The sequence below is a fragment of the Culex pipiens genome, chromosome 1 (genome assembly GCF_016801865.2).
Source record: "Culex pipiens pallens isolate TS chromosome 1, TS_CPP_V2, whole genome shotgun sequence".
Lineage (NCBI taxonomy): Eukaryota > Metazoa > Arthropoda > Insecta > Diptera > Culicidae > Culex > Culex pipiens.
In genome coordinates this window covers 106,111,043-106,120,331 of record NC_068937.1, presented here as the reverse complement: position 1 = coordinate 106,120,331, position 9,289 = coordinate 106,111,043, and the positions used below count along the sequence as shown (strand labels likewise).

Genomic DNA, 9,289 nt, shown 5'->3' with positions numbered 1-9,289 from the left:
GTTTGTTGAATTTTCCATTTAATGACATGTTTCTTTATTTTTGACAGTTTAGTACCGGGAAATGGCAGTGAATTAAAACTATTTTTAAACTTTTTGGATGAAAAATACGTTTTTTCCTGAATTTGTGCACGCCTTGCAGATGTATTAGACCAGGGGTGCTCAAAGTTTTTGGATGCCGTGCCAATTTTGAAGCTCAAATAAGCTTGCGGGCCATGTGTATTAAATTGGTTATTTATATAATGAAATTACGTTATATAAATGTAAATGACTAAAAAATATATCTATTACTTGAAGTTTTTCTTTACATTTCTGTTTTTTAAAATACATTTTCGTTATTTAAAAGTAATAGAAAACGGAAAATGACAGTTTCCATCAGTTTTGTTGATATAATTGTTTTGGGTATTTGAAAAAATGTATTTAGTTGAATGTACTTGTGTTTTCATTTAAATTGTAAGTATTGTCTATATTTTGAAAATGAAAACGTAAAATCAGAACAATTTATGCTACAGCATAATTTTATCTTTGAATTGTTACACTCATGAAAAATGGTTAAAAAAAATTTCCAACAATAAGGCCGATGCAAATATTTAAAAAAAGACTTTGTCCCTCAACTCTGGCCATGGTCGAGGGGAGGCAAATACCAATTAAAAGAAATATGAAAATTGAAAATACAAGCCAGAATATTCAACATTTCAATGAAAAAAATGTTGGAAATGTCAGAAAAACACACTTAGATTTGCAATCATAATTTTCAAAATATGTAAGATTCGACGAAAAAAATACATTTTTGCGAAAAACACTTTTTGTTGTTTATCGAAAGTTCACTACAATTCAAATTATTTTTGAATAAACCCGAGCATGCTCAAAATGATTCTAAACGCAGAGGAATGCATTTTAAATGGATTTCAGCTGATTGCACTTAAATAACAAAAGCTTTGAAAAATATTTGCAACCGCCTTATTCTTCCGATTTAAAAATTGTGTCTGTCTGAATCAGATGGTAGTCAATAAGTTTCGTTATCCAACTGTCATGAATTCGAATCCCGAGGTGGAATGTTTCTAAGTGCAAAATAAGTTTGAGGCTTAGTTTATTGACATGGTCATAATGACTTTTAAATTAATATGTAATGCTTATATTTTTGCTATTATTACAGTTTTATAAAGAAAAGCAAAGCAATCAAAAAGGTTATGTGTGGTGAGTCACCCAAAACCTCTTTTACGCAAATGGACCGACGTTTTACTTCCCCATCCGATAGAAGGCCAGGAGGATAAGGCGGGAATCGAACCCGCGCCCCATAGTAACTTAGGGATCGGCAGCCGAAGCCGCTAACAACCGCGCCACGAGGCCCTCCCAGTTTTATACCTAAGTCAAATTTGAACGTTTCATTAACATTTCCAAAAATATTTGATGAATATTTTGACAATATTTACTAGTTTCAACACGAGTTTTACTTACATTGAAACGTGTGAAAAAAGTTTCAATTAGAAAGATTTTTGAACAACATATTTGTATCGTATTTTAAAAAGTTAGTTTTCCGACACAATTATCTTTATTCTATAATTTTGCCTTTATCGCCATAATCTATGCACTTCTTTTATATCATTTCAGATTTCTGTTGCCAGGATCAACCAAACTCCTTCACAGGTGGAAACCAATGGAGTTTGACCGGATATTTAAAAGTTAATTGTAAACACTAAAATTTATTGTATATTGTATTAAAACGATGTAGGTTTTTGGTGCTACTGCTTTGGTGGCTTTTCCTACCGAATAAAAAATCAATCAATCAAAAAAAAAAAAAAAAAAAAAAAATAAGGATAAAAAAAAGAATAAATCATGAGTTTAATACTAACAAAAAAAAACAGATCAGCTCTAAAAGTTTAAAATAAAATTTAATTTTTAAAAAGTTTAAAATCATTTTACAGATGGTCAACGGGCCATTTTAATTGATCATTCAAAATGGGTTCGCGGGCCACAAAATATCACCTCGCGGGCCACGTTTGGCCCGCGGGCCATACTTTGGTCACCCCTGTATTAGACTATGACAAACGAACAAACCAAGTGGCACTTTTTGACAGTTTGTAGGGGAGCGTTCTTTTATTACGTAACGCAGTTGGGGGGGAGAGGGGGTCGGAGGCCGTGTTACGCTCCATACAAATTTTTTAAAATTTGTATGGATATTTTGTTACGAGGGGAGGGGGGGGGAGTGGGTCTAAAAATCCGATTTTTTGCGTAACGTAATAAAAGAACGCTCCCTAGTCTTGTTAATTCTTTTTTGCATTGAAATGAAAAAAAGTGATCAGAAATGGTTTTTAATCGTGTTTTTACCGTTGTACATAAAAATTACATAGGGCTTTAGTACCCAATTATGCTACTTCGAATGTCCGCTAATTCGAATGCTCGCTGATTCGAATGAATTCGAATTAAAAAGCACTCGAGCGTCAAAATTGCGATGTCAAACTAACATGCCAGCGTTGCAACGTCACGAAATTTTTCACTAAAATGTTATTACCGATTCGGATTAGGAATTGCTTATTTTTCTGAGTAAAATGACCCTTTGTACGACCACAAAGAGTTTAAAATAGATATTTAATTCAATTTGGAAAAAAAAATATTTTCGCGGCCCTTCTTGACAGAAATGGTTCTACTTGACAGCTATTTCCATGGGGACCATAGTTGATCCATCAAAAAAATGTTGTCCAGTCAACCTTTTTTTTTTGCATTAAAATAAATAAAAAAGTGATCAGAAATGATTTTTAAGCGTGTTTTTAATCATTGCACATAAAAATTTACACAGGGCCTGCCCCTGATCGCATAAATGTCCCAAATGCATTTTTTTATCGTTTTTGAGTTATTAATGCATTTGGATCAAAATCGTGAGCTCTTTCAGAAAAGCCTATAACATCCAGATCTTTGTTCTAGGAATCAGGAGGAGATCCAGTTTTGCGATGTGCGACAAAACAACACGACAACGTCAATATATTGAAATGTGATGTGCAACTTGAACTTTCAGCGTCGTTTTTTAGTAATTTGCACTTTTTAGAAATTTTATCGTGCAGATTTGAGCCAACGTTATAGGAATTTAGGTAGCTTCCGTCCTGCCGTAGAAACATTTTCAATATTTACTTACCACACACCGCACTAGCTTTCATCTGCTGGATTATAACTATCCAAGGCAATACCAGCGCCCTATCAAGATCAACCTACTTCCTACTTCTACTGGAAACTTGAAATGAAAAAAGCGATAACGATCTGCTGCTACACTCGACATCAACTGCATCTGTACTGTATGACTGTATCCTTGAGGGAAGTGCGTCTGATTTCAAAACACAAGGAAAAAAAAACTGCCGTTTCAGTTTTGAACAAGCATTTATTTATCACAAAAATAACCTACATTTAGAGCTATAACAGTACCGGCGAAAAGTCGCAGCTTAAAAATTACGAATAATAATAAAATCGGTGTCGTTCGACAAACACTAGGAGCTAAAATCGTTCTAAAATACACATCGTCACAAGCATTTTTTTTTTCTGTTCAATAGGACTCCATATCAAAGTTGGACAGCTTCAGGTGTTGCATCACGTTTCGCGCCTCAAAGTAGCCGGTGTCCTGCGGGTCGTCCGGATTCGGGATGAACGGGGGCGGGGCCGACTCGAGGGCGGTCCAGTCGATCGACTCGAAGAAGGCCATCTGCATCATCTGCTCGGCTTGTGGTCGTTTCACGGGGTCCATCTCGAGGATCGACTCGACGGCTTCGACCGCTCCAGGCGAGAGCGATTCGTCGTCCTGGGGCCACTCGATGTTCCGGCTGAGGATGTTCTCAAACACCTTCTGGGGTGTTTCGTCATTGAACGGCGGAATGCCGGTCATGAACTCGTACAGACAGACACCGAGCGCCCACCAGTCGACGGCCGGACCGTGACCCTGCTGGAGCAGGAGTTCCGGCGCGAGGTAGTCGGGCGTGCCGAGAATTCGTTCGTCCGACCCGGCTGGAGCTCGTCGAACCGACTTCGGCGTGCGGAACGGAGTTTTGACTGTTTTGGGTGTATTTTCCACGTTCGTTACGGCTTTCCCCGTGCAGATCGGCGACATGACCGACTCGTCGGCTATCTTGATGAATGCTTGCGACTTTCGTGGCTGCTCGATCGACGATGGCAGCGCAAAGCGAGTACTCTTGAGCTTGCCTAGCTGGCCACCCTCGCGGCGAATCTTCTGCGAAGACACCGGCGTTGAGAACATGACCGTGCCCAGGTTTTCATTGACGGGCATTTCATCGTCCGACAGGGAACGCACCTTCAGCACACCCTTGATCGGCGAGGTCGCTTTCCGCTTCTTCGGCGTACTGCTGCCAATGTCCATCACGTCGATTTCCTGCGTCAACCCGGTGCTGGTCGCACTTCCGTCCGGGTCGGAGGCCAGCGAGTCGACGCGACTGACCAGGTGACGCTTTCGCTTGATGCCTCTGCAAAAACCCAAAATTCGTAAAAGCATACAAACAAGTTGAAAAGAACCTCACCTAAAGTATTCGGGCCGTTTAAAGCAGCGTGATCCGTTCTTAATCGGCGAGTGATAGTCAAGTCTCGAGTGGTTCGATTCGTTGATGTTGCTCATACTATAGCTGTAACATTGAAACTCATTAAACATTTTCATAAAGACCAAACTTAAATTAAAATACCTTCGCGAAAAGTCCGAACACGAGTAGTCGTCCTGGCGGTTGCTGCTGTGCGAACACTCGGCCTTCTCGATCGCGGACAGTTCGGCCGGAATGTGCGAGATGTCACTCTTGCGGCTCGACACGCCCGAGTCGTTGCTGATGTGCGTTTTGGACTTTTGGCTCGGAATCTGCGGGAGGCGAGAGAGACCATTGTCAGCGGGCTTAGAGGAAATATACCCATTTTAAGCCTATTAAGCGGTCGTGTTTGAATGATGCTGGATAATCTGGAGGGGTGCTTGAAATTTACTAAAACCAAGAACACCAACGAGTAGAGCAACTTTTTGTGAACATTTTTGTTTATTTTCACTATTATTAAAAGTTATGCTATTCCTTTTACAAGCATTTCAAAAAAAAACCCCCAAATGTATTCTAATCAGTCGAGAAAGCATTGGGCCACGCCCATTTTCAGCTTAGTTATTTTTTGTTCCAGCGTTCTTTTGGGTCTGCTTAGTGCTGCCAAAATTGATGAAATTTTAAGCGAACACTCACGAAAAGAAGCATTTATAGAGAAAATTTCCTGGCATCACTGGCTCGCTCCAACAGGCGCCGTGGTGAAGTTGGTGGCCACCCTTTGTTCTTTATTTGCCTTCGCTTCTCGCTCGGGTTTCTTCAGCCTTCGATTGGAATGGGTCGTCAAAATTTAAACGTCAAAAGACTTGGCGCGTTTGTTTTTTTGATGGCGCTTGCTAATTATTTACATGTTTCGGGATTATTTTTCAAGTGAGTGTCTAACTAATGTTCAAAACAACATGTTGCCGGTAGTTGGAAACAATTTCATATCTTAAGCGCTTTGAAAACGCTAGCGCAAGTGAAAAGATATTGATGGCGACTTTCGTTAAGCAGTTAAGCTCTCATCTTGCGTGATGAGAAATGGTCTCGCAAAATAGAAATTATGATCAAAAGTGCATTAAATTTGATCTTTTTGGCCAGTAAATGGCATACATTTGCGTGCTTACACGAGGCGGTGCTGTTGCTGGTAAGTTTATAGCCTAAATAGTATTTTTGGAGCTTTAATCGTGCATCAAACTCTCCATATTACGAAGATAGGTGTTTGACTAGAAAGGGTATATTTCAGCGTTATTGAAGAAATTTTCAAAGATCTGCGTAGATTACTGGATTTCGCTCCGCGGAGAGTGGTCATCAAAGCATTCGTATTTGTATTCGTGTGCATGTTTACGAAAGCCACACTGATGACGAATCTTTCTACCGACCGCTTTATCCAAGCACTGTGACGGTTTATCGGGATAAGAAGTCTGCCCGCAGAAATCATCCCAGACAACGAGACCAACTTTGTTGGCGCCCGCAATCGACATTAAAAGATTGTTTGAACAGTTTCGCAGCAAGGATCATCGCGAGAAAAAAAACCCCAGAGTGCACTGATAAGGAGAATCAGTGGCATTTCAACACTCCGAGCGCCCACCATTTCGGAGAACTGGAGCTTAACATTTCAAAAGGGCACATAACTTTTGTAAACAATAAGGCTTTCTAGTCATAAATTTACCAACACATTCAAAGTATGTTTACATTACAGCTGGAAGTTTGTTTGCATCAGGTTTCCTATCTCTTTCTAGCAAAAGTTTTTTGTCAGGCGTCTTTTAGCTGGTTTTTTGGACTGACCGCCCGATATGTCTGCCAACATACTTCGCAGGGCTGTGACAGCTCGAGCTCGATCATTGTTTGCATCAGGACACTGTGACGAGAAGTTCGTCATTTTTGGGTTAAATTATATTTTTTTCACTGGGCCTAGAAAGCCTTATCGAGAAATTAAAAGTGAGAGTGTGTGCGTGCAACATGGAGTTAAACTTTTCAAAGTGCCATGGGAACCTTCACAGCAACTGCACAGAAAGTTAGACTCCTCGTGCACACACTCTCACTTTTAATTTCTCGATAGTGTATCCCTTTCACTCAAATGACAGTTTACATAAGGTGTGAAAGGGACACACTCTAGCCTTAAAAAGTTATGAAATGGCAAGCACGAACTATGGGAGGCCGCGGTACGTTTGGCCAAAACCCATCTCCCGAAGGTTCTCGGCGACAACCCTAATACAAGTGGAAGCGTGCTTAAGGGGTTACATACATGTAACAAATCTCAAAAAATCATATTTCCGATTATTTATTAAATCCATTCAAAAGATGATTTCCAATCACTCCTGAAAGTTTCATAAAGTATTTCATGATTTAAGTGAGTCGAAGACGATTTAAGTTTAAAGTTTTGCAATGAGCAAAGCGAACCGTCAAACTTTGTGAGCGTTTTTCTCAAAACACCGAGTTGATTTGCGGGTGCCACGATATCACTAGATGGGATGTACCATATCTCGTGTGCATGACGAAGCCCGATTTTGAAATTTAGGTTTTTAAAAAATAACAAAAATCTAAAACTGTTGATTTTTTATGTGAAAAACAGAAAAATATTTTTATCTTTTTTTTAAATAAACTTTTGAAAATCGGCCTTCGTCATGCACACGGGACCCGTTTAGTGAGTCTTCACTAAAATTTTGAGCCGATTTGGTCAACGCAGTGTTGAGATATCGTGGCACCCGTTTTTTGATACTGTTAACTTAAAATAGCTATATCTCGGCAATGGTACATCCAAATATCTTCATATTTATTTTGTTAATAGATGAAAATGTATATTTTGATGCCCTGAAAACAAATTTTAAAAAAATATTTAGTGTGTGCTCATACCAACCCTTGAAATTTTTGCCAATTTACATGTATGTAACCCCTTACACTACAAGCCACTGACGCGGTTGTCGAACGATCCGAACGATCAGGAGTCGATAATCGTAGGACCTGAACGGCTCAGCTTTGCACGAACTTCCGGATATGGACATCACCAACGTGCCGATGAACCCCCAAAACCACAACCAACGGACGGAATCTTGAGGAAAAGCTAAACCAAATAATCGCTTCCGAATTTGTAAGTTTTGTAAATAATCGTGTAAAGTTAGGCCTACCGATTCCCAAACCAACAAAATAACTCACCAGTAGAAAATCGAACGAGTTCTTCGAGTGCTGCTCTGCCTTTTCCCCACGCGCCTCTTTATTGTTACTGTCCGAATTCTCCTTATTGCTTCCTCCGTCACTCACCACGACCTGCACCTGCCCATTGCCGACCGACTCGTAGCTTCCGGTGCTGCTGCTCCGTCCGCCGTCGACGCTGGAATTGCACGTGTAATACGATGACGTCATATCGGCCGTCTTTTCCGCCGGAGGCGTCGTCGCTCGAACTTCCCGCAAACCCTCGATGACGCTGCCGTTCTGCTCCGCCGAAAAGAACGGACTCACGCCGGACATTTTGCTGTCGTTCTGTTTGGAGTTGGAGAACGAACAGTCCGAGTCGTTTTCCGAGGATTGGTGCAGCTGGTCGGTGGGTTGTTCGAGTTGGCGCTTTTCGTGCGAACCAAAGGACAGATGGGACGTGAGGGAGAGCAGCTGGCCGGGCGTTCGGGCGTTCAGGTTTGGTGAGCAGTTGATTAGGTCGGAAATCTCCAAATCGCGACGCATTTCGATCCGGCTAAGGCCAAAGTCGGTCAGCTTTACGTGGCCGGTGGCCGAGATCAGCATGTTGTCCGGTTTGATGTCACGATGCACGATGCCGTGCTTGTGCAGATACTGCAGGGCCAGGCAGATCTCGGCCGTGTAAAACCGGGCGGCGGACTCCTCGAAGAAGCCGTACATGGCCAGCAGCGACTTGAGATCGCCCCCGACCATGTACTCCATCACGAGAAACACCGACGAAATGGTCTGCAGTGAGTAGTACAGCGTCACACAGAACGGACTCCGGGACAGGGCCAACGCGTTCCGTTCCGTTATGACCTGCGAAATCATATTTTTGTTGATCATGTCCGACTTGCGCATCACCTTGATCGCAAACAGCTTGTCGTGGTCATTGTTCTTTTTGTAACCTAGAAAAACCTTCCCAAAGGCACCGCGGCTGATGGGCTTCAAAATGCAAAAGTCCTTGATGGTCGGCAGCTGCAACGGAACAATATACGGTGAATAATCCGCACAACCGTTTTGTCACCAGCTTAAACTCACCTTGGGACTGTTGCCGGCCGGGGCGGTAAACTTCTTGATCGTCCCGAAGATTGAATCATTCTCCAGGCCGCAGGATTTCTTCTTCGGAGTCGTGTTGTGCGGTTCTTCCATGGCCATTATTTTGCTGCTGTCGGTGGAGTCGATTCTTGCCGGATTTCGTGGACGTTTCACGCTTTCTTTACAAAACTTTGCCAAACATTGCGTAAACGACACCACAGCCACAATAAATCAACACTTTAAACTCCCTAAATTAACCGCTTTATTCTGTTTATTCCAAGGAATCACACACGTTTTTAAAGAGCCACGACGGTTGGCGTTTTTTTCCTGACAAGGTTTGTCCTGAAGCTGCTTCTTCTTTGCTGTTTTGTTGTGGCAGCTGCACCGGGCGATTTAAACAACAAACGTCAAAATTTAATGTGACGATCGGGAGAGGAGAGAGCGAGTCGTGAGCGCGGATAAGAAGCTTTCGCTGAGAACGAAAAGGCAACGAAGAGCTTTTCTGGCTTTTCGACGCGAGTGACGCTTTTGTTACGTTTGGT

General features: G+C 41.8%; 1 protein-coding gene across 1 annotated transcript; it reads right to left on the bottom strand.

Annotated features, from left to right (window-relative positions):
- Positions 1-3,347: 3,347 nt before the first annotated feature.
- On the bottom strand, positions 3,348-9,173 carry LOC120428910 (serine/threonine-protein kinase greatwall). Its single transcript, XM_039594052.2, has 5 exons — positions 8,751-9,173; positions 7,695-8,687; positions 4,671-4,837; positions 4,512-4,613; positions 3,348-4,457 (listed from the first exon to the last, which is right to left on the bottom strand). Exons 1-5 carry the CDS (start codon positions 8,865-8,867, stop codon positions 3,530-3,532), a joined length of 2,307 nt encoding a protein of 768 aa, XP_039449986.2. The 5' UTR covers positions 8,868-9,173; the 3' UTR covers positions 3,348-3,529.
- Between the last annotated feature and the right edge of the window lie 116 nt (positions 9,174-9,289).

Bases quoted from the DNA above. Each gene is read 5' to 3' on its own strand.
- LOC120428910 (XM_039594052.2), bottom strand. From the start codon at position 8,867: ATGGCCATGGAAGAACCGCACAACACGACTCCGAAGAAGAAATCCTGC. The intron at 8,688-8,750 runs GTGAGTTTAAGC...GTTCCGTTGCAG, and splicing joins CGGCCGGCAACAGTCCCAAG to CTGCCGACCATCAAGGACTT. The intron at 4,614-4,670 runs GTATTTTAATTT...TCAATGTTACAG, and splicing joins TGTTCGGACTTTTCGCGAAG to CTATAGTATGAGCAACATCA.